General features: G+C 43.0%; 1 protein-coding gene across 2 annotated transcripts in view; it reads right to left on the reverse strand.

The window, feature by feature from the left end:
- Positions 1-24,305, reverse strand: part of BAIAP2L1 (BAR/IMD domain containing adaptor protein 2 like 1) — a 50,428-nt gene that overhangs the window by 22,697 nt on the left and 3,426 nt on the right. For both annotated transcript variants that reach the window (XM_060692858.2, XM_060692857.2), the window contains exons 2-3: positions 12,107-12,182; positions 4,964-5,050 (exon numbers count right to left, since the gene is read on the reverse strand). In XM_060692858.2, coding sequence (XP_060548841.2) covers positions 4,964-5,050; positions 12,107-12,182 — 163 coding nt within the window. The remainder of the gene's footprint in view (positions 1-4,963; positions 5,051-12,106; positions 12,183-24,305) is intronic.

A 24,305-nucleotide genomic window follows, 5' to 3' on the forward strand; every position in this document is an offset into this window, starting at 1 on the left:
CTGGTAACATGTCCTCAGAGAACTGTGAGAAAGCGAAGGCTATTATTTATCTTACTATAAAGTTACACAATTGTTTACTTTTATATTTAGAATGCAAGTTCCTTGTAGGATTTTAACTTTTTGGACATCTAGGTTGTCGTGCTATGTGGACCAAAATGTGTTTTTTAAACTCTTGTTTTATACAATTAATGCAAGTCAGTGGAAATCTGAGTTCTTCTCTTTCAAAAAAAAAAAATTAAAAAAAAATAGAATTATTTTTCTATAAAAAGAAGCATTTTATGCTGTTATTGTCAAAAATAATTGTAATGAAAGTTACACGGGTTAGATTAATCTATTAATAATTTGCCCACAATTGGAAGGAAGAATTTCACAGGCTTTAGGGATGATAATAATACAGTGTGTGAAGTCACTCTATAATTTTCTTTGGAATTTCAAGAGAATCCTATTCCACTGCTGGAATGGCCTGGGAATAGCCCAGACCTTCACCCAATTGAAAATCTATGGAGCCGACTAAAGAAACTTGCTAGTCAGAAGTGACCCAGCAATAAAACCCAGTTAATAGGAGCAATCTTTCAATCTTGGTTTCTCATTATAACAGCTGCAGAACTCAAAGACTTGGTTCACTCCATGGGAAGATGTTGTAAGGCCATCATTCGTGTGAAAGGTTACCCAACTAAGTATTAACCGACATGGGGATCATTTTTGCATATCCCGTTTTTTCTATGGTGATCATTTTTGTATATCTCGTTTTTTCTACGTGTTTCCCTTTTCTTCTTTATACTGTTACTGCTATTCTAATAGCAAATCCTTCATGAAAGTTATTGCATTACATTCTTGATTAAATTATCTTTCCATTGATATATAAATTTATGGTACTACTCCCCCAAAAAGTGGTGTTATTAGCTAGTTTTAGAAAATACACTTTTCTCAAAAGGTTTCCACAATTTTGGGCACTACTGTATATCATTCTCTCTCTCTCTCTCTCTCTCTCTCTCGTTTGTGTGTGTTTGCGTGTGTATACACTCTGTCTGTCTGTCTGTCTGTCTTTGTATATATAATCTTTGTCTTTCTCTGTCTCTGTCTCTCTATATCTGTGGTATATCTATATTTATATCTTTCTCTCTCCCCCCCCCCCCAATTTATATTCTTCATTAAAAAGTTTAAATCTTTGAACTGGTTCAACGAGAAATATAAGCCACCGGAGGGAACGAAAACTCTTTTATTTTACGAGGGAACAAAAACTCTTTTATGCTACCTATATTTAGCCACCCAGTTAATCAAAGATTAACCCTGCAGATTTAAGGCAGAGATCTTCAAGATTCCTTGGGAAAACACCTAGACGCAACCTGAATTTAACCATGGTTAATCTTCTGTTTGTTTTTTTTTTAAAAAACGTAGAAACCAGCCTCCCTGATTTAAGGACGACTTGCTTTGAGTTTTGAAAGTTGTTTGAAGGGTTCATTTGCAAATGACTTAAAATATAACCGTGCTTTGTTCAAAAGATCTCTGACCTTTTGTATTTTATTTTTTTTACAGCCAAGGACTTTCTCCGAAATTAACTTGGAGGGAATCCAAAGGCCGTCTTTTCAATGAATATATATATATATATATATATAAAAAGTCCTACCGGAACTTTTAGGGGGCTATTTTAAGTCTCTGTTACGAAACCATCGCGGTGACAGTCTTCCAATAATTTGTACCATTTCAGTACAGCAGGGGACGAAAGCCAATGCTACTTATCACATGGCATTATTCACCGGTTTGGCTTCTGGGTGATGATTTATTTTCTTCAATAAAACCTTTTTGCTCAAGAACAGGGAGCTGTCATGATCTTGGCCGAAGGAAAAAGAATTGCTTGAAACAATCCCACAGGAACGAATGAATTCTCTCCGCTCCAGAGCATGGGGACATCAGCAGAATAATATGCTCAATCTATCTATCTATCTATATATAAAAATGGATGTGTGTGTGTATGTTCCAGCATAACTCTGGAACACCTCGAGCAATTTCAACCAAACTTGGTACACAGATGACTTACACTCTGGAAAGAAATACTGTGGGGGGTAAGACACCGCTAACGCCCCTCGGGGTGTGTGTGTTCTGTTAAGATATAGCCTGTTGTGCCTTAAAATAGCTTCTACTGGACTGCCTTAAAATGGCTTCTACTGTACAGCACAGTGGAGTTGCCATGGTAATGGCTTCACAGTACTCCACAAGGGGGCTCCCGCTGGTAAGGAGGGGGAAATCCAACATTAGAAATTAGTTTTGGTCCGGACATTTTCAACAAGGCTTTGATGATCAATAAAACATTACTGCAATTCGGCCTGCCTGCACCACTAAGAGACCGACACGACGTACTTCACGCAGATTACATACGAGAAAAGAACTACAAGAAGCCACTTCTGAATCAAGATCAGAAAAAAAGCACACCAAATGATCATGGATCAGCTAGCAAAACAACAAAGTGGTATCATTTTACTTGACGCTTCTGGGGGCACAGGGGAAACATTTTTAACTAACTTATTTAATTCTCACCGAAATCAGGGCTCAGGGTGAAGTTGCTCTTCCTGTCTAATACAGGACTGGGATAAATAAATACCCGGGCAACGCTGGTTTATCAGCTAGTATAAAAATAAAAAAGAACATAGACTCTCTTGGGGTGGCAACGACAAGGGGTTGGGACGTCCCCAAAAAATGCTTTTTCCAAAAGGCAACTGGACTTTCTTCTTGTTGTTTTTTCCTTTGAAAACGTTTCGAATTTGGAACTTTGATGTTATTATATATGTTGACGGAGGTTAAGATGACTTTATGCACAAAAATGGAAGGACACCTTGATTCCCACAACGGACGAATGGCTGCCAAAGTTGGTGGAGTTAGCAGGGAGGACTAAATTGACTGCATTGATTAAACAAAAACAATCAGCTGAGGGAAAGTCCGAACTTCCCCAAGGTCTTAAATTTATTGCTATTAAAAGCAGCGGAAGGCGCCCCAGCCGGGAACGCCTATCCGCGCAGCGAAAAACAGTTTGAATTAAAAGCCCTCTTCAATTTTCGATCGAAATAAGTCGCTTAAAACAATAGAGAAATAGGCACTGCAGTCTGATCACCAGCGACTGAGTGAAAAGACTGGACATGCGCAGTTGGAGTAGGCGGGACAAAGCTGTGGAGGAAGATTTGATTGGCACCCAGTCGATCTAATGACGGTGAAAGAAAACCCATACAGTGGAGTGGCGGAGCATCGAGGAGGTAAATGGCTAGTTTATACTACTATGTCAAAGTAAAAAGTTGAGGTTTGATGCTCTTATTCTACTGCACCAAAGGGAGTTGGAAATCAGTGTCTTTTCTTTCTTTCTTTCCCTTTGCCCTACATTCTCCTCTTCCCTTTTCCTACTCTTTTCTTCTCTATTTTTTATTTATTAGGTATTATAAACTAATAAAAAAAAGAAAGAAAGAAAATGCTTCAGTTCTCATCCAAGAAATTTCTTCGGTTATTTTCTTCTTCTTCAGTTTTTTTTTCAAAGGAAAAAAACCCCCCAAAAGTCCAGGTGTTTTTATGGAAAAGCACCTTTGGGACAACCAGGACATGGATGACTCAGAATCTCCGTAGATAATGGGGCTAAGAGATAAAATTCTCTGTTTCAGCTTTTTATCCTGCCTATTTATTGAAGGGCCTGGTGGCTCAGCAGACTGATAGCATTGTGATTAACACCAGCTGTCTGCAATTACTGTAAGTTCGAATCTCACCAGGCTCAAGGTTGGCTCAGCCTTCCATCCTTTCTAAGGTAGGTAAATTGAGGACCCAGTTTGTGGGGGCAATAAGCTGACTTTGTATAAATATACAAAAGGATGAAGGCTATTGCTTAGCACATTGTAAGCTGTCCTGAGTCTCCGGAGAAGGGCGGCATATAAATCAAATTAAAAAAAAAAGAAGAAGAAGGAAGGAAGCATTTTGCCCAGACTATATAAAGACAAAATATCTGATCCGGCCCTGGGATTCACTCTCATTCAGAAATTTCCATAGATATGGCCTGACTTCTACAAAAAATTAGATCCGTATGAGAAATGACTTCCTTTGTAGGTATACAATGGAAGGTAATCTGCACATTAAAAAAGGAATGAGAATATATTAATCTCCTGAAGGCATGTGTTGTACTCTCTACCTTGGGATTAAGTCGGGGTGGGGTGGGGGCTGATGCCAGAGGATTCATGCATCGTGATGAGTTGGATAAAATTCTGCTAGAAGATGTTATCATCTTCTATGAAGGAGAATAAAAGAGGAGAGCCAGTTTGATTTAATATTCTTAGGCGCCAGATGAGAAATTGAGAGACTGTGAGTTCTAATTCTACCTTGGGCATGGAGCTGTCCAGTCTCTTCTTGTAAATCTCCAGTGTTGGAGCATTCGCAACTTCTGGAGACCAGTCGTTCCACTAATTAATTGTTCTGTTAGGAAATTTCTCCTTAGTTCAGGTTGCTTCTCTCCTTGATGAGTTTCCATCATTCCTTCTTGTCCTGCCTTCAGGTGCTTTGGAGAATAGGCTGACCCCCATCTTCTCTGGGGCAGCTTCTTAGATATTGGTAGACTGCTATCATGTCACCCCTAGTGCTTCCCTTTGGTAGACTAAAGGTAAAGGTAAAGGTTCCCCTTGCACATATGTGCTAGTTGTTCCTGACTCTAGGGGGCGGTGCTCATCTCCGTTTCAAAGCCAAAGAACCAGCGCTGTCCGAAGACGTCTCCGTGGTCATGTGGTTGGCATGACTCAACGCCAAAGGCGCACGGAACGCTGTTACCTTCCCACGAAAGGTGGCCCCTATTTTTCTACTTGCATTTTTTACCTGCTTTTGAACTGCTAGGTTGGTAGAAGCTGGGACACTAGAGGTTGCCAATTTAGCAAAGCTTTAAAACGCCAAGAATAGCTCAGTGTCAAGAATCCTGCGGCATATATGATTTATTTGGTATACTTACCCAACTCTTTAGACACGGGTGACGCAACAGCAATATCGCCTATTTTTGCAATACCGTCATAGTAAGCTCTTCCAGCAAGGACCATACCTAGAGTTAAGAGATAAAAATGGGAAAAAAAAAGAAGAAAAAGCTTGCGTTTAATTGTTCTTGGAAGTAGTGTGCTTAATCATCAGTTAAATATTTTTTATTTTATTTATTTTTTATTTTTATTTATATTTATATGCCGCCCTTCTCCAGAGACTCAGGGCGGCTTACAATGCGTTAAGCAATAGCCTTCATACTTTTGTATATTTTATACAAAGTCAGCTTATTGCCCCCACAAACCGGGTCCTCATTTTACCCACCTTAGAAAGGATGGAAGGCTGAGTCGACCTTGAGCCTGGTGAGAATTGAACTCGCAGTAATTGCAGGCAGCTGGATGTTAAATGCTGCCTTAGTAGGAGGCATTAGCCTCCTACGCCACTCAGGCTCCTATCAGTTAAATATATAGTAAATATAGCCACTTTTGGCTATGGCATCAGGCTAGAAACTGGGAGACTCTGAGTTCTAGTTCTGCCTTAGGCATGAAGGCCGATTGGGTGACTTGGGGCCAATCACCAGGAGATTGTGAATTCCAGTACTGCCTTAGGCAGGAAAGCTGACTGGGTGGCCTTGCGCCAGCCACTCTCTGTCAGCCCTAGGAAGGAGGCAATGGCAAACCACTTCAGAAAACTGCAGAGACTCCTATAGGCAGTTTCCAAGAGTCAGACCCAACCGAGCAGAAGAAAATCAAATATTATTGACAAGTTCGCCTTCCCCAGATAGGGATGGAGGGTTAATCTATTCTCCTGAATATAAAATTGAAGCTGCCTTGGTCTACAACAATAGGGTTTTTTTTTTTCAAACTTGGGAATTTGAAGATGTGTGGACTGTAATTCCCAGAATTCTCTTAGCCAGCCTGACGTATAACAAAATTTATTTATTTATTTTATTTATTTATTTTATTCGGCTTATATGCCGCCCTATCTCAAATGGACTCAGGGCGGCTCACAACAATAAAACACAAGCCACAATAAAAATAAAGACTAAAATCTAAAATATTTAAAATTAACCCATTAAAACCCTTAAAACCCTATCATCAGACCAGGTCAAGGGATTTGAAAAGCCAAGTTTTTAATTCCCGGCGGAAGGTGCGAAGGTCGGGCGCTAGTCGGAGCTCCAAGGGGAGTTGATTCCAGAGGGTGGGCGCCCCAAAATCAAGGACTACCTGCAGAATTGTTTTAGCCAGGATTAAATGGTCATTCGAAACCAAGGCTTCAAGCTGGTTAAGAATGGAAGGAGCTTAATCCTATTTACAATTCTAGCACTCCCTTTACCCTCGTTCCCGAATGGAGAACAAATGAATTGGACGTTGTGGTGTTTGCTAAGCAACTGGTATTTTTTAAACATTTACGAGAAACGGCTCCCACGGAGTAGGAAGTCTGTAATTTTCCCCATTCAGCCAGAGTGGAGATTTTAATCTTTCTGGAGGAAGGTTCTAGTTCTGCTTCACATCAAAGCCGAACCAGTTCAACGTTTTAATGAAGCCAGAGTGCAGCTGGCCTTTGGTGGTTCTCCTCTGTTCATTATTCCTGTATCACGTCTGCACGTGATATTAATTTATTAGAATCATATCTTGCCTTGTTAGTTCAGGATCTCGGCTGCTTCCTCTTATTTGGTCTGCCATCAATAACTCTGGGAGATAGATAAGCTGGACGGAGGGAGGGTTAGAAGATACTTTAACAGCAACAGAGTTCGAAGGGATCTTGGAGGTCATCTAGTCCAACCCCCTGCTCACGCAGGAGACCTGTACTAGGGATTCGAACCGACGAACTGCCGGCTTTTCTGATCGACAAGCTCAGTGTCTTAGCCAGTCCCTGACTTAACAGCCATTCGTTGAGTGACCGTACAAAGTGACAACGGCAGCGGAAAAAAACTGACTTACGACCAATCCTCACGTTAATAATTGTCCTAGCATCCCCGCCGTCGCATGGTCAAAAATTCAGGTGTGTAGATATGGCATTTCGTACAAAATCCCAAAGTTGCTCCAGCTGCGAGACAATTGCAGATGGACCTCGACTCACAACCGTTCATTTAAGGACGGTTCAAAGGAATGACAGCCTTTGGGAACAAAATGATTTATGACCTGACGAGAAGCAGATCAGCTGTGCGGACATGGGATTGCAATTTGGGGGGCTTGGCAACTGGGCCACATTTATAACGGCTGGCCAGTGGTGAAATCCCCCGTGGATCGCCACCAGTTTGCTGCTCGCGCATGCATAGCGCCAGTGGTGAAATGTAAAATTCGTTACTACCGGTTCTGTGGGCATGGCTTGGTGTGGGGGGGTTAATGTGACTGGGTGGGCGTGGCCAACTTTTTTTTTTTTTTTAAACTTTTCAAAGCATTTTTTCTAATGCTTTGAAAAGCCTCTCTGCCGATCAGGCAACTCAGCTGGGATGGTCAGAGACTTTTCAAAGCATTTTTTTTACCACCTCTTCGGCCAAGAGGTTGCAGGAAAAAATGCTTTGAAAAGCCTCTGACGATCCCAGCTGAGCCATGCGATCATCAGAGGCTTTTTTTTTAACTTTTAAAAGCATTTTTTCGGCGGAAGAGGTTGTAGAAAAAATGCTTTTAAAAGTAAAAAAAAAAAGCCTCTGATGATTGTGCGGCTCAGCTGGGCATGGGGGGGGGGGGAGGGCGCAGGGGTTTTTGCTACCGGTTCTCCGAACCACCCGCCGCCATCGCTACCGGATCAGGCGATCCGGTTCGAACTGGTAGCATTTCACCTCTGCATAGCGTGCGCCAAAAGCACGCTGTGCGTGCAATCATACTGCACACCAAACATGCACTTCGCGCTGAAAAAGAAGACTTCACTAGGTAAGTAGAACAGCGAGGAGGGGGGGGAACAGCTATGCCATGCGATTTAGCTTCGCTAGAAAGCAAGATTTCCTGCTTTCTAGCAAATATAAACCGTGCAGCACAGCTGATCATCGGAAATACCGGTTTGGAGCGAAGCGGTAGCATTTCATCCCTGCTGCCGGCTGTGTCCTGCAATTATCCGATTGCTATTTCTATATGCAAGAATAATCCTGCAGCAATAATGACCAGAAAAAATTATGTTATCCTACTCTTAAATTTTCCCAGCCAGATGCTGACAAAAAAAAAAAAAAGTCAGTTGGGGAAGTTGGATTCGCTTAATGGTTACGTGATTCGCTCAGCGACTGTAGTGATTAAACACGGGTGTTAGAATGGCCATAAAATTGGGCCCAGTCATATGATGATTCGCTTTATGACTATTCCAACTGCGGTCATAAATTGAGGACTCCAGCCGAGACCGTTCAGGTTACGGTGGGCGTCTTACCAAATAGCCGAAGGCACACAAATAATTCATTTGCATCGGGCACATAAATACCCTGCATTATATTTAAATGATGCAATTGGCAGGGCTTTGGTTAAACAAAGCACAGTGTTAAATTAATGGATGGAAATGGAGATTTCTAAGGCTTCTTTCATCCATCTCCATCGTGGTTTAATTTGCTACTTTCCCAAAAAGCTGTTTGAGTGGAAAAATATGTCTCCCAGGCAGACTGGAGGAAAGCCACATCTATGACATCTGACAAGTTGCCTTTAAAGTCCTGAATTGCACCACGAGGAAGAAGAAAAAAAATAATCTAAAATTATGTGCGTCCCAAACAAGACCATCGTCTCTAAGAATAGACCGTCTTTTGATATGATGCCAAAGTGATCAGCCAGCAAAAGGGATCTTCACCCCCCACCCCCCTTTTCTCTTGTCTCCTGCAGCCCCTTGCGGAGCAAATGAATTTCAACACAATAAAAAGAGAAATTGGACATCTAACTGTTGGATCTAATGCTTGTTTTCATTAGCAGAGGAGAAATAAGCTTCAAAACAAGTCAAAACAGCAAACGTTTAGTGATCTAGTTAAGCGGTTAAGAGAAACCAGGAGACTGTGAGTTCTAGTCCTGCCTTAGACATGAATGAAGGCTGGGTGACTTTGGGCCAATCACCAGGAGACAGTGAGTTCTAGTTTCAGTTTAGGCATGAAAGCCGGCTGGGTGACTTTGTGCCAATCACCAGGAGATGGCGAGTTCTAGTACCACTTTAGATATGAATGTTGACTGGGTGACTTTGGGCCAATCACCAGGAGACTGTGAGTTCTAGTCCTGCCTTAGACACAAATGAAGGCTGGGTGATTTTGGGCCAATTACCAGGAGATGGCGAGTTCTAGTACCACTTTAGATATGAAACCCAACTAGATGATTTTGGGCCAGTCCCCAGGAGACTGTGAGTTCTAGTTCTAACCTTAGGTAGGAAAGCCAGATGGGTGACTTCGGACCATTGATTCTCTCAGCCCAACCCACCTCGCAGGCTTGCTGTGGGGAAAAATAGGAGGAAGGAGTATTATCTACGTTCGCTGCCTTCAATTACTTATAAAATAACAAAGATGAGATTTTTTTAAAAAATAACATCAGTAAAGTGAAATTCTGTCCCACAGCAGCGGGCCCGGTTTGCATGAGAAGGGTGCCTTTTGGACTTTCTCAGACATCTCCTAAACGTGGGTGGCTACTGTTTTGATTTTCTGGTTTGCCTTTCTTTATTTGAAAGCTACTGCGGAACGACTTTGGATCCCTGACGATAAATAAATAAGATCCCCATAAGATCAGCAGTGACTCATCTCGAGGTCAGCCTGTTGTCCCTTTGCAACAGGGCTCATCCAGTGTGTAGCCCATAAAATAAGCTGATGCGTCAAGATTTTCCTATAATACAGGGGGAAGAAAAAAAAAAGCTTTTGCCAATATTTCATAGCTGGTCACTTGGATGTTTTTCTCGGGTGACCGGTTGATTTCTTTCTTTCTTTCTTTCTTTCTTTCTTTCTTTCTTTCTTTCTTTCTTTCTTTCTTTCTTTCTTTCTTTCTTTCTTTCTTTCTTTCTTTCTTTCTTTTTCTTTCTTTCTTTCTTTCTTTCTTCCTTTCTTCTTTTATTCCTTCCTTCCTTCCTTCCTTTTCTTTCTTTCTTTTCTTTCTTCCTTCCTTCTTTTATTCCTTCCTTCCTTCCTTCCTTCCTTCTTTCTTTCTTTCTTTCTTCCTTCCTTCTTTTATTCCTTCCTTCCTTTCTTTCTTCCTTCCTTCCTTTCCTTCCTTCTTTCTCTCTTTCTTTCTTTCTTTCTTTCATTCTTTCTTTTTTTTCTTTCTTTTCTTCTGCCTGTCTGTCTGTCTGTCTGTCTTTCCTTTCTTTTCTTTTCTTTCTTTCTTTCTTTTCTTTCTTCCTTCTTTTATTCCTTCCTTCCTCCTTCCTTCCTTCCTTCCTTCCTTCCTTCCTTCCTTCCTTCCTTCCTTCCTTCCTTCTTTCTTTTTTACAAGCCTCATAAAACTTTACTGGATGATGGCAGAGAGTAGACCAAATATTTATGGACAGAACGAGGAAACCGCAAAAGTGAGCTTTCCATCTCAAAATGATGTCCCTTCGTGTTCCTCGTTTGGAAAAACATTCTTAAGCGTTTACCCAATAGGACTGATTTCTGCAGGCATTTTACACACATACAAGTAGTCTTCGACTGAGAGTTATTTGTTTAGCAAGTATTCACAGTTACAACGGCACTGAAAGTGACTTATGACCAGTTTTCACACTTAGGACCGGTGAAGCCTCCCTAGGATTATGGGATCAAAACTCGGGCGCTTGGCAACTAGCATTTATTTAGGACCTGAGTAATGTGATCTCCATTTTCAACCTTCCCAGCTGGCTTCCGTCAATGAGGGGGGCAGCTGGATTCACTTAACGACGGTGTTTCACTTACCAACCGCTGTGATTCGCTTAACAACCGTGGCAATAAAATAAAATATAATGGGGGAAAAGCTCACTTAGCAACTAGATTTGCTTAGCAATGGACATTTGGGGTTCAATCGTGTTGGCAATTCAAGGACTGCTTGTACAATTTCTCTGCTATGAATAAAAATGTATAAAAATGAGATTCTTTCTGACTTGAATCGTTAGTGTGTAGATCCTTGGCTAAGAATCTAATTCGGTCTAATTTGTCCAGTTCTTTCTTGCCCAGACAGCCTTGGGGAGCCTGTCCAAATCGCTTGATCAAAAGAAAGCCTTGGATTACAAATTCAGAGAGGAGAAGATTCCCAAAAGTAAAATCAGGTTATACTGAAAAAAGAGGAAGAACTTAAGATAAATGCTTAAAAGTATCCAGATCTTTAGCCTAGTTCAGGGGTCAGCAACTGGCGGCTCTGGAGCCGCATGCGGTTCTTTCATACCTCTGCTGCGGCTCTCTGTCGCTCAAAATATGCGTCACAACAGCCAATGTGTGACACCCACCGACGCGCAATTTATTAAACTTTTCGATCCCCGGTAGGCCAACCATGGATAAATCCCAAGAAAAGAAAAAGTTCAGAAGAAAACAGAACGTTTAATTCAACTACATATGCTAGTTTTGTGGCCGCTCAGGAAATAGTCAGGCACGGGAAGGGTTTTTGTGGCTCCCGGTGTTTTCTTTTCTGTGGGAAACGGGTCCAAATGGCTCTTTGAGTGTTTAAGGTTGCAGACCCCTGCCCTAGTTCCTAGGAGTAAGCAGTTGGTTATATCAGTAGTTTGTTGACATTTTGGAGGGAATACAGATAGTCCTCGACTTGCAACACTTCATTTAGTGACCGTTCAAAGTTACAACGACGGCACTGAACAAAGGGACTTATGACCGTTTTTTGCACTTACGACCATTGCAGCATCTTGATAGTCACGGGATCAAAATTTATATGATTGGCAACTGATTCATATTTATGACGGTTGCAGTGCCTCCGGGGTCACGTGATTCGCATTTGCGACCTTCTGATGAGCAAAGACAAGGGGGGGACGCCAGATTGACTTAACAACCATGTGACTAACTTAACAACTGCAGGGATTCCCTTAGCGACGGCAAGAAAGGTCATAAAATGGGGCAAAACTCACTTAACGACTATCTCACTTTGCAACAAGAAATCTTGGGCCCAATTGCGGTCGTAAATCGAGGACTACCTGTATTTCACTGCAAGGCAGCTATTAGATTTTCAAACTGCGAAATTAAAAAAAATTGACTAGACAGATTAAACGTGTAATGGAGACTTACCGTTAACAGCTTTTTCATAGTTTTTCCCCAGGTTTATTAAATTCCGCAGCCCTGGATTGAATTGTTCCATAACATTCTGAGGAGCAGCAAGAAAACGAGAGGTAGGGTTAAAGTCTGTCCTTCAATTAACAGAAAATTCTAGCTATTCATCCCCCTCTCATTTAACCTTTAAAAATACACGTAGCAGTGGTGGGTTTCAAATTTTTTTACTACCAGTTCTGTGGGCGTGGCTTGGTGGGCGTGTATTTCGCAGTATCCTTCCCCTGGAGTGGGGAGGGAATGGGGATTTTGCAGTATCCTTCCCCTGGAGTGGGGAGGGAATGAGGATTTTGCAGTATCCTTCCCCTGGAGTGGGGTGGGAATGGAGATTTTGCAGTATCCTTCCCCTGGAGTGGGGAGGGAATGAGGATTTTGCAGTATCCTTCCCCTGCCACACCCACCAAGCCACACCACGCCCACCAAGCCACGCCCACAGAACCAGTTGTAAAAAAAAATGGATTTCACCACTGGTCATAAGTACTGTTGTAACTTCAAATGGTCACTAAATGAACTGTTGTAAGTGGAGAAATAAGTGGGGTAGACTTCTTTTATAAGTAAAATGACTTGGATGATTGGTGTAAGGGAGAGAAGGCTGATTATTCTCGGTTTAAATGCTTTCCACTAATGATGCATTTGTGACAGGCGCATGACTACTAAACAACAGATCAGCGCATATAAATGAAAATACACTCATTTTCAGGAATTAAGTCCGTCGTCTTCCCATGACCTATTCCCAAAAAAGTTTGCCCCAAGTGTTGGCTTTGGTTAAGACATTCTGTGTTTCTCCTAAATGATTAATCTTAAATTTAAAGCCAATAATAAACAGAGTTAATGCCGAGTCTGCAGAGTAAGGGTATTTCCTAAATCTGGTTTGTCAACTCGCTCACATTCTTAGCAAGAAGCCAGGATGAACCTCAATCCGAGCGCGATTAAAATCTTTCCAACAGTAGGAAGTTGCAAGAGGCTTCCGATTAATTTTTTACCAGCCTATTTCAGAATAGGTATTTCGTGATTGTTTTTTTTTTTTTTAAAAAAATCAAAATCAAAACTTGCCAAGTATCCTTTTGAAACAAAGAACTATCATGTTACTTTAAATGTAATTCTTTACACTGAAGGGAGAAAAAAAACCAATGGAAATAGCAACACAGTTACATCTGCCACCTGATATGTTTTTAAAAGAAAATTAACAGCTTTAAATGGAAACAGTTTACATAAATTAAGGAAGAATAGGAAGGTGGCAATAGGTATAAACATAAACAGAGTTAGCAAAACAGATTTAATGTAATCTGATTCCACCGGGCGTTAGATAGGATAGCATTGCAGTTCCTAGAATTTATAGCCTCAAAGCTAATTTAGCAAACCCTTATAATTTTAGGAAATATAGTTCCAAATCTGGGGGAAAGCATTTAATATATTGCAATTCGTCTGAAGCCTGAAAGGAGCTGGGGATTTCCGTCAACTCTTCCTTCTCCTTGTGCAGCCATAAAAGTTGATCTTAAATCACTCACTCCTACGCAGCGGGCATTAAAAGTGCAACAGGGTGAAAGTATTTTTCGGAAGCCCTTCCTTGTTGCACTCAACTCTCACACCTACGGGCATGAAACATCTGGACGAGTCAAACGTTCCATCAACCTTGTTTCTCAACGTGAAGTTATGTGGACTTCAACTCCTAGAATTCCCCAGCCATCCATGGGGAATTCTGGGAGTTGAAGTCCACACATCTACACATTGCTAAGGTTGAGAAACATTAGAATATCAAATAACAGAGTTGGAAGGGACTTTGGAGATCTTCTAGTCCAACCCCCTGTTCAGGCAAGGAGACTCTTCACCATTTTAGACAAATGATTGTCCAACCTGTTCTTAAAAACTTCCAGTGATGGAACAACCACAACTTCTGGAGGCAAGTCGTTCCCAGCATTAGGCTCTTCTCCAGGGAGTCCTTCCTTCTCATTAGGTGGCCAAAGTATTTGAGTTTCATCTTCAGGACCTGGCCTTCTCAAGAGTAGTCAGGGTTGATCTCCTCTAGGACTGACTGGTTGGATCTCCTTGCAGTCCAAGGGATTCGCAGGACTCTTCTCCAGCACTCCAGCAATATTATATTTAGTTATGACTATATGTCTGGTCTTAAATGTAGAGCCCTGGAGGCCTTCTTAAAAAACCGAAAGGATCAGGATGAGCTTATTTTTTAGTATGGCAAAGTAAATCTGAGCTATACAAATTCAGTTTATAGATTAAAGGGTTCTCCTGCTCTTTGAGTATTGTATTAGAGAAGGTTTTGCTGTTCAAACAGAGATCCCTCTCTGAAAACCTCACCTTTGTTTCTTAAGACACGACACACCCCTGAAATGATCGTTGCTAGCTACCTCTTCACAACAATCTGGGAGGCCTGAGGTTGCTAGTTTTAAATTCAGTTCTGAAACCTTACAACCGCACCTTACCTAAATCGATTAATTCATTAAAAAAAAAAAAAGTTTGCAGCAATGCAATAGTCCAAATTCAGAGATGCACATTTTGAAATGGCCCTTGCAGAGAAAGGTGTAGTTCTAATATTGAATTGAATTAAGGCCCCTGGTCTAATGATACTGTGTCTTTAAGGGTTTTTTCCCCCTCTCCTTCTGTTCTATATTGTGTCCGATTCTCGGACACTGCCTGGACTGGTCCATGCAATTTTCTTGGCAAGGTTTTATTGGAAATGGTTTGCCGTTGCCTCCTTCTTAGGGCTGAGAGAGAGTGGCTGGCCCGAGGTCACCCAGCTGGCTTTGGCCCTAGGCAGAACTCTCAGTCTCCCAGTTTCCAGCCTGACACCTTAACCCCTACACAAGGGGTGTCCAACTTTGGCAACTTTAAGATCTGTGGACTTCAACTCCCAGAATTCCTCAGCCAGCCATTTGTGGACTTCAACTCCCAGAATTCCCCAGCCAGCCATTTGTGGACTTCAACTCCCAGAATTCCCCAGCCAGCAGAATTCTGGGAGTTGAAGTCCACAAATCTTAAAATTGCCAAGTTTGAGAAACACTGCATTGTGGCGAAACGTGCCCCCAATAGTTCTCAGAAAACTCAACGCAGTAAGTTTCAAATTCCCCTCTATACGTATTTTCATTATTTTCGAAGTATGTGTGAGGAATGTTGTGCAACAGGAATAAATATCTTCTGATATGAAGCCAAATAAAAGGGATCGCATGATAAGTCCACTGGCACTCGGCCCTGTAAGGAGAAAGGAGTCACCAAGCAAAGAGCAAACACAGATTATTTCCTTTTACAGCCCTCTGTACCACTGGGACTTTGAGAAATTTTGTTATGACTACGGATCGTGGAATTTATATGGTTTATGGTGATTGGGGCACTTCCTGAGCAGAGTAGCCCATCCTTCTGTCCTTGGAGAGAATAAAAAAAGTGATATGATTAGCAGACTATGAGCTGGATGGGACTTTGAAGGTCTTGTAGTCCAACCCACTGTTCGAGGAGGAATATGGAGATATGCAAGCTCCATTGCCAAGGGGACAATCGTTTTTTAAAAGTCCACAAAATGTTCAGAAGTGGCTCTTTAATTCACTGGAGGAGGAGAAGGAGGTTTAACAAACAGAGCGATAATATTCTGTTATTACAGCCAATCTCAATCAAAGTAGTTTTGGTTTTCCAGTGAGGTGGATCTACCAAAACTTTGTGCCTGATTCACAATCATCTGCGGAGTCCTTAGATGCTTTCTAAACTTGGTGCTTTTCTTGTAGACCTTTCATTACCATACCAGGTAATGTCATCAGTGCGTGTTAATAACCATCTCCTATTTTCTAAGCCCCCTTGCCTTATCAGGGAGTCTAAATCAGTATTTCCCAGCCGTGGCAACTTGAAGATGTGCGGATTCAACATCCAGAATTCCCCAGCCCGTGTGGCCGGATGGTGAATTCTGGGTATTGAAGTCCACAGACCTTTAGGTTGCCAAGGTTGAGTAACAGTAGTCTAAAACAGGGGTCACCAACCTTTCGGACCTCACAGACCAGTACAGTCATAATTTTAAATCCCGCGGACCACTAATATGATCTGCCTAATGACCGGCTGGATGGGCGTGGCTAGGTAGTCATGTGACTGGGTAGGTGTGGCCAACTCAATGTCACTCACGTTGAGGGGCGCCTCACCGGTTTCTACTCGCCCCTCCGCTCCCCGCCCGGGCTCCTTAGGGCCCCAACAGGAAGCAGTTGTTGGAGCTAAGCAGCCACCACGAGAAAGAGTTGGCAAAACAGCTCAGTTCAAATTGGATCTGACCGAGAAGGAGGCTCAGCAGAAGCACCTCACTGAGGACTAGGAGCATAGGCTTTCCAAGCAGAGGGAAGACCTGCGGGAGTGCAAGGCCAGGTACCGGCGCCTGGAGGCTCAGCGGGCTGAGATGGTCAGCCAGTTCCAGGCCATGATGCAGTCCCACTGGAACAAGGTCTTCCGGCTCTCCACCACCAGTGGCCCTTCCCTCCAGCCTTCGCCCAAAACCCCGCACCAGGAGGCCGAAGCAGACCCCAAGTTGGAATTCCTGCCGCCCTCCGACCCACACAAAAAGACCCCGAAGGGGGAGACTCTCTGCAGCAACACAAACGTTCATTGCATGTATCCGATCCAGGGGCCGTAGTTTGAGGACCCCTGATTTAGTGCAATATAAAAAATGCAAATAATTTTTCTGCGGACCACCAAAATTTTCTCACAGGCCACCAGTGGTCCACGGACCACCAGTTGGTGACCGCTGGTCTGGAAAATAAAAACGGCTTTTCCCTGGCACAATTGAAACTTTCTGGCCAAAAGTCCTAAAAACAAAATTTCTTATCTGCCGCCTGAATGCATCTGCCCTACCTTTGCCTCGCCTGGTTAAGCAAGTTGTGTTGACCCAAACAATCGTTCCATGCTTTGCCAGCTCCTGTCAGATTTAATGTTGCGGCTTGGATTTTTCTATCACAATATCCCTGTCAATAAATGTCCAAAGGAGAATTCGCAGAGGCCTGGTTGTTTCATTGCTTCAAATCTTAACTTCTGTTGACCTTGAGCGACGGAATTCGGGCAACGCAATCGAAGCCAGGGTGGATTTGATTTAAATCGACTTGATTCGACGATTTAAATCACGGTTTAAATCACTAGGAAAAAGGCTTGATTTAAATCCACTCGATTTAAATCATAATTTTTAAGGAGCAACCGTCATCTCTGTCCCGCAACGGCTCCTCCTCTGACCCGCTGTTGACTCACCGACAGCCTCAATATTGCAAAATCTGCAGCCTCATGCTCCATAACTCATCTCCGTTTCATGCTGAATAAACTGAATTATGAATGTATCTTAAACAGAAAACGATCTTTAAGATAGATCTTTACTCCAAAAGCATTTTATTAAAATAAATTTCATTTAAAAAAAAATCCGATTTAAATATTAAAAAAAAAAATCAGATTTTTAAGTTATTTTTTTTAAAAAAATCACCGATTTTTATCCACCCTGATCAAAGCACAAGGGCCTTGATTACTGTCAGAGGATGGAAAGGAGGAGGGAAGGACCACAGAGCCTTCTTAAATAATGCAATATAAAACTGCAAAGGAGAAGGTTATATTTCTGTTTCGGGCAACTTCATCATTGGGGTCGGTGAAAGATTAGACAGCTCGTGGGGAGGCCAAACGCCACTTCAGAACATATGAGAATGTTTGCAAGATTGCAGCTTCAATATAACCCCACCCCAATGCTGACAGATTTTGCAGGACCCCTCGATAAATGCATACAGATAGTCCTTGATTTATGACCACAATGGTGGCCAAAATTTTGCACTCCCACAGGTCTTCCCTCTGCTTGGAAATGTGAGTGACATCGAGTTGGCCACGCCCACCCAATCATATGACCACCTAGCCACTCCCACCCCACTGGTCATTATGCAGATCATATTAGTTGTCCGTGGGATTTAAAATTATGAATTTAGTGGTCCCTGAGGTCCGAAAGGTTGGTGACCCCTGTTCTAGAGATCCTGACATCTGACAGATCTCCAAAGTAAATTTAGTCTCCAGAATCCGCAGAGTTCCTTCTGACTTTTTATTTTTGCATCGTAGTTTGGCCTGCAGAATTAGCAGAGGTTGAGACTGAATGTTGGCTTGGGTCAACAAGGCAATGAAACGTAAATCCAGAAATAAACAAGGGCCCAATACCCTAAGAAGGTTTGCCTGAGCAAGTTGACAGAAGAGGTTATTGAAAGGTGAAGAGGAAAAATACTTAGATTTTTCTGGAGACGTTGTTGCTTAAAAGCAGCCCTGCAGTCATCAGAAAAAAAAAGCTAGAATAGGGTTTCCCAACGGTGGGAATTTCCAGAAGTCTGGACTTCTTCTTCTTGTTTATTAAAAATAATAATAAAGGTGGGATAAAATGAAACACATAAAAATGAATATTTTTTTATAATACAGGTAGTCCTTGAGTTGTGACCATTGGTTCCGCAATTGTTTCACGTTACGGCGGTGCTGAAGGAAGGGAGCTACGACTGGCGCTTGAATTTTGATAAGACTTTCTGCAGTGATTCACTTAACCGCCGTGGCAAGAAAGGTCATAAAACGGGGCAAAACTCACTTAACAAAGGTCTCCCCCCCTTAGCAACATAAACTTCGGGCTCAGTTGCGGTCCTAAGTCGAGGACTTACCTGTAAACATGCCACTGATGGGAAGGACAGAGCAGATTCCAAGATCCTGAAATTGTGTGTAGTTTCTGCCCTTTGTCGCCTAGGGATATGCGCCTGGTTATCTTGCTCTGGGGCTTAGAGCCAAAGCAAATGAACATAATCCATTATTTTAAGGGCCCCGCCCAACCGCTTACTTTTTTTTCATACACTCTTTGAGTGGCACTAATGGATCAACTCTCACACGTCTCAAGGGCAATAGGAAACCTGTTCATTCAGTCCTTGATGCATTCCGAGTTTGGTGGTCGACTTGCAGACGTTTCCTTACCCGACTAGATAACATTATCAGTGCTGGGATGTGTGTTGATGGTTGCTTTGACAGTGATGGTCATCGTTAGGTACTGACAATGTTACCTAGTTGGGTAATCAAAAGTCTCAAAAAAAAAAAAAATACAACCAAGCTCAGACAGCACCAATCTGCTTCTCCTCCTCTCTGCAAACCCCACTTCCTTCTAGCACTGATGATGCTACTTAGTTGGGTAGTGAAACGTCTACAAGGAAACAACTGAGCTCAGGGAGCACCTAGGACCCAGAGGTGGGTTTCAGCAGGTTCTGACCAGTTCTAGAGAACCGGTAGCGGAAATTTTGAGTAGTTCGGAGAACCGGTAGTAAAAATTCTGACTGGCCCTGCCCCCATCTATTCTCTGCCTCCCGAGTCCCAGCTGATCGGGAGGAAATGGGGATTTTGCAGTATTCTTCCCCCGGAGTGGAGTGGGAATGGAGATTTTACAGTATCCTTCCCCTGCCACGCCCACCAAGCCATGCCACGCCCACCAAGCCACGCCCACAGAACCAGTAGTAAAAAATTTTGAAATTGCCAGGACCCCATAGTTCAACCCCGGAGCTACAGATAGAGTAGTCTCTTCAAGCTGGACGGAATTGCCCTTTAACAGAAGGCTATTAAAAAGGATCCGGGTTGCCACTAGATGGCAGCAGAGTTGATTCTTTCTGTAGCCCTCTTAGGCCATCTAGTGGCTCTCTGCAGAAGAGCAGGCAGAGTTAAGCGTGTCATTGGCTTGAACTGGCTGGGGAATTCTGGGAGTTGAAGTCCACTCATCTTAAGAGTTGCCCAGGTTGAAGAAAACTAAGCCCCTTTGATGGTCTATTCTCCCCAACTTTCTCTTTGTAGAACAAGCACTTTCCTTCTTCTCAGTAGCCCCACCGGTTGGCTTAGGGAGGTGCTCAGAAACACTTGCCTTTATAAGTGCTCTTCCCACGCTATCAAAGTCCTTATTTCTGGCCTCACGCCTAAGAGATACTTAGATTGTATGCCAGTAACTGGAGATTTCTATGTGCAGATACAAGTGCCTACTCTCTTTATTTGTTTTGAGAAGGTTGAGGATACTTTCCTTCTTCCTTTGATCAGATCAACCCCTACTTTTGGGTCCCAGTCACTTTTAAAACCGTTTATTGGCCTGAAACAGGATCCCAAACCCATTGACCTGTTCTACCCAGTCAAGCTGAATATAATTACAGAGTTGGAAGGGGCCTCAGAGGACTTCTAGTCAAACCTCCTGCTTAAGGAGGAGATCTTATATCCTTCCGGACAAATGGCGGTCCAGTCTCTTCTTGAAAACCACCAGTGATGGAGCAGCTACAACTTCTGGAGGCAAGTTGTTCCACGGAAGGATTGTTCTCACGGACAGGACATTTCTTCTTAATTCTAGGTTGGATCTTTCGTTGTTAAGCTTCCATCCATTACTTCTTGTCTTGCTCTCAGGTGCTTTGGAGAATAAGTCAACCCAAGGAAGGCATGCTGCGTATCTCCTCGGTCAACTGTCTAGGAGGACATCCTCAGCTGCTGCCCCAGCCCTATGGGACATCTTAGCACCAGAGGTGAAGCAAGTCTCCATTCTTCTGGTTTTCTGGAAGAGTGTTAAGACCTGGTTTTGCCAATTAGCATCGGGGCCTAGAAGTATGATGCAACCAAGATGGGGGCCTAAAACTTTGATGCAACCATCGGGATGTCTGGTGGCCTGAGGGCACCCCTATTCCTTCTTAACCTCCTAGCCTTTACATTTTTAACCCGGTTTATTTTTACTTCTAAGTTTCAACTTGTTTTTAAGCTATGCTTTATGTATTTATATGATTTTTTTATAAAGCTGTTGCAAAATCGCCTAAAGTCCCTTAAGAGTCTTGGTAGTACAGTGGGCTAAAGCACTGTTATTAACTGTTATTAACATCTGCTGCTTGCAATTACTGCAAGTTCGAATCTCACCAGGCGCAAGGTTGACTCAGCCTTCCATCCTTTCTAAGGTAGGTAAAATGAGGACCCAGATTGTGGAGGCAATAAGCTGACTTTGTATAAATATACAAAAGTATGAAGGCTATTGCTTAACGCATTGTAAGCCGCCCTGAGTCTCCGGAGAAGGGCGGCATATAAATTAAAGCAAAAAAAAAAAAAGAAAAAAGTGAAATGGTTGGTCTAGAAATTTAATAATTTAATACAGAGCCTTGGTACTACAGTGGTTTAAAGCACCCTGTTATTAACACAGCTGCCTGCAATTTACTGCTGGTTCGAATCTCTCCAAGGCTCAAGGTTGACTCAGCCTTCCATCCTTTCTAAGGTAGGTTAAATGAGGACCCAGTTTGTGGGGGCAATAAGCTGACTTTGTATAAATATACAAAAGTATGAAGGCTATTGCTTATTGCTTAACGCACTGTAAGCCGCCCTGAGTCTCCGGAGAAGGGCGGCATATAAATCAAATTAAATAAAAATAAATAAATAAAATAAATAAATAAATAAATAAAATAAATAATAAAAAAATACTTTTGAACAGGGGTGGGCAAATGTGGCCCTTTTACAACCTGTGGACTTCAACTCCCATAATTCCTGAGACAGCTTGGCTGTCTCAGGAATTCTGGGAGTTGAATCCACAGGTTGTAAAAGGGCCACATTTGCCCACCTCTGCTCTAGAAGACTTTCCAACACAGGTGAGACATTCTGTTAATGCTAAAAGTTGGAGCTTTTGGGGGGCTTTTCATATAATGAAAGCATTTCATTATCCTAGAGAACATACCAGCTCTTATAAAAAGTGGAGACTTGTAACTCAGGTGGCTATTTGTTAAGCAGGACTACTGTGACCACACCTCATTCGATAGATTATAAAAGCATTAGCACCACTTCCCTTTCTGAGTAAACATACAGTCTCCTTTGTGTCATATAGGCGGTAAAGAATCATCCATATTGTTTTCTTACGCTCGTATCTCCAACTAATTATATTGATGAGATGTAAGCTGTTTTTATCGGGCCGACCCACCCGTCTTTATCTGGAATAATTTCTATGTTCCATTCCCCATATAGTCCCTTTCCGTCAATTAGAATTTCCTGTTTGAACCCCACCAAGGTTAGGTCGAAGCCGTCTCCCATCCCCACCCCCAGATGGATGGTGGGGTTTTGCGATCGGAATACGCAGGTGACTTTCCCTAACCCCACCCAAAGTGGAAACCTCATGCCTCTCTTCTGCCAAATAAACACACCCGGCGGTGTGAGTGAATCAGACTTTCTTTTCTTTCTTTTTTTTTTTGGCCAAGGAAGCCAACAAGGCATGGGAAAAGGGGGCTGACTCACAAGTCACAGGACGGGGCCCAGATCCCGTTGCTGGTTTTTCAGGCGGATAAAGCTTAAGGGTTTTTTAAAAAAAAATCTGCAAGAAAAGGGGCAGGTCCCAGAGATGGAGGAGAATTTGAAACCAAAGTGAAAAGAGTTGAGATCAGGCAAGCTGGACGGAAAGGGCTGGGCTGCCGAAGGCGTTGAGGTGAGACAGCCAAAAGTGTGGTTTTGGGGTAAGAAACTTCTGGCTGGAGTCAAAGGCCAAATCCCGGTTTGTTTGCCATGTTTTCAGACATGGATGGTTTGCGTAGAGAGTAGTCTTAGTTCTAAGCGCCAGTTAAAAACGAGCATCACAAGCAATGCAGGCAGTACACAACAATCGGGGGAGGCCCAGAATTTTCACTGCTAAGCAAGAGGGTTGTTAAGTGAGCCATACCTGATTTTATGACTTTTTGCCGCGGCGTTTAAGCAAATCACTACAGTTGTTTAGTAAATTACACGGTTAGTAAGGGAATCTGGCTCTCCCCCATAGTACTTTGCTTGTAGGACACTGGGTGGGAAAGTCATAAATTGTGATCGTGTAACCATGGGGATGCTGCAGTGGGGCAAGGACCGGTTGGTTATAAGTCGTCTTCTTTTTTTTCCAGGGCCGTCATAACTTCAAACCAAGAGCCTTGGTAGTACAGTGGTCTAAAGCACCCTGTTATTAAGAACAGCTGCCTGCAATTACTGTAAGTTCGAATCTCCCGAGGCTCAAGGTTGACTCAGTCTTCCATCCTTTCTAAGGTAGGTAAATTGAGGACCCAGTTTGTGGGGGCAATCAGCTGACTTTGTATAAATATACAAAAGAATGAAGGCTATTGCTTAGCGCATTGTAAGCCGCCCTGAGTCTCCGGAGAAGGGCGGCATATAAATCAAATTAAAAAAAAAAAAAAAAAACAGTGGTTGTAAGTTGAGAACTACCTATACAATACTCAAAAATGGCTTTTCATCCACTACCAGCCAAGGTGACAGGACTTGATTAGGTGGCTCAGTGGCTAAGGCACTGAGCTTGTCGATCAGAAAGGTTGGCAGTTTGGCAGTTCGAATCCCTAGTACAGGTCTCCTGCGTGAGCAGGGGGTTGGACTAGATGACCTCCAAGGTCCCTTCCAACTCTGTTACTGTTACTGTCACTGACTTTAATTTAGACCCAGAGTCTGTTTATGTTCACATGTGCATCTGCACCTAAGTCGGATGTGAAGAGAACACTCTGCCACCGAGTAATGAGAAACGACTTCAAAGATCATCTAGGCCGGTGATGGCCAACCTTTTCGGCACCAAGTGCCCAAACTGAAACGTGCGCCAGAGCCCCGGACACCTGAAGACCAGGTGGTCTTCGGGTTTCCAGAGCGTGGCCGGCACGCGCATGCACGCCGGCCAGCCGATTTTCAGATTTCTGGCACTCTGGGGTATGCGAAGACCAGCTGGCGGGCATGCATGCGTGTGCTGGAAACCAGAAACGCAGCTGGCGACGGCACGCGTGCCCACTGAGAGGGCTCTGCGTGCCACCATCATGGGTGCGTTCGCCATCATGCCATTTAGGCCAACCTTTTCCCCACCTGGAATCTGCAAAGACGGTGAAAGCATCTTTTGTCGAGTCCCCCAAGTCTGCTTGTTGGTAGCTATCCCTTGGTGGCGCAGTGGACTAAAGTGCTGTTAAGTAACACCAGTTGCCTGCAATTACTGCGAGTTCAAATCTCACCAGGCTCAAGGTTGACTCAGCCTTCCATCCTTCCGAGGTAGGTAAAATGAGGCCCCGGATTGTGGGGGCAATAAGCTGACTTTGTATAAAAAAGAACACCGCTTAGGGGGGCCCGAAAGCCCTACTAAGCAGGTATATACAAAAGTATGAAGGCTATTGCTTAAAGCATTGTTAACCGCCCTGAGTCTCTG

Source organism: Pantherophis guttatus, chromosome 14 (assembly GCF_059756535.1).
Source record: "Pantherophis guttatus breed Tessera chromosome 14, ASM5975653v1, whole genome shotgun sequence".
Taxonomy (NCBI): Eukaryota; Metazoa; Chordata; class Lepidosauria; order Squamata; family Colubridae; genus Pantherophis; species Pantherophis guttatus.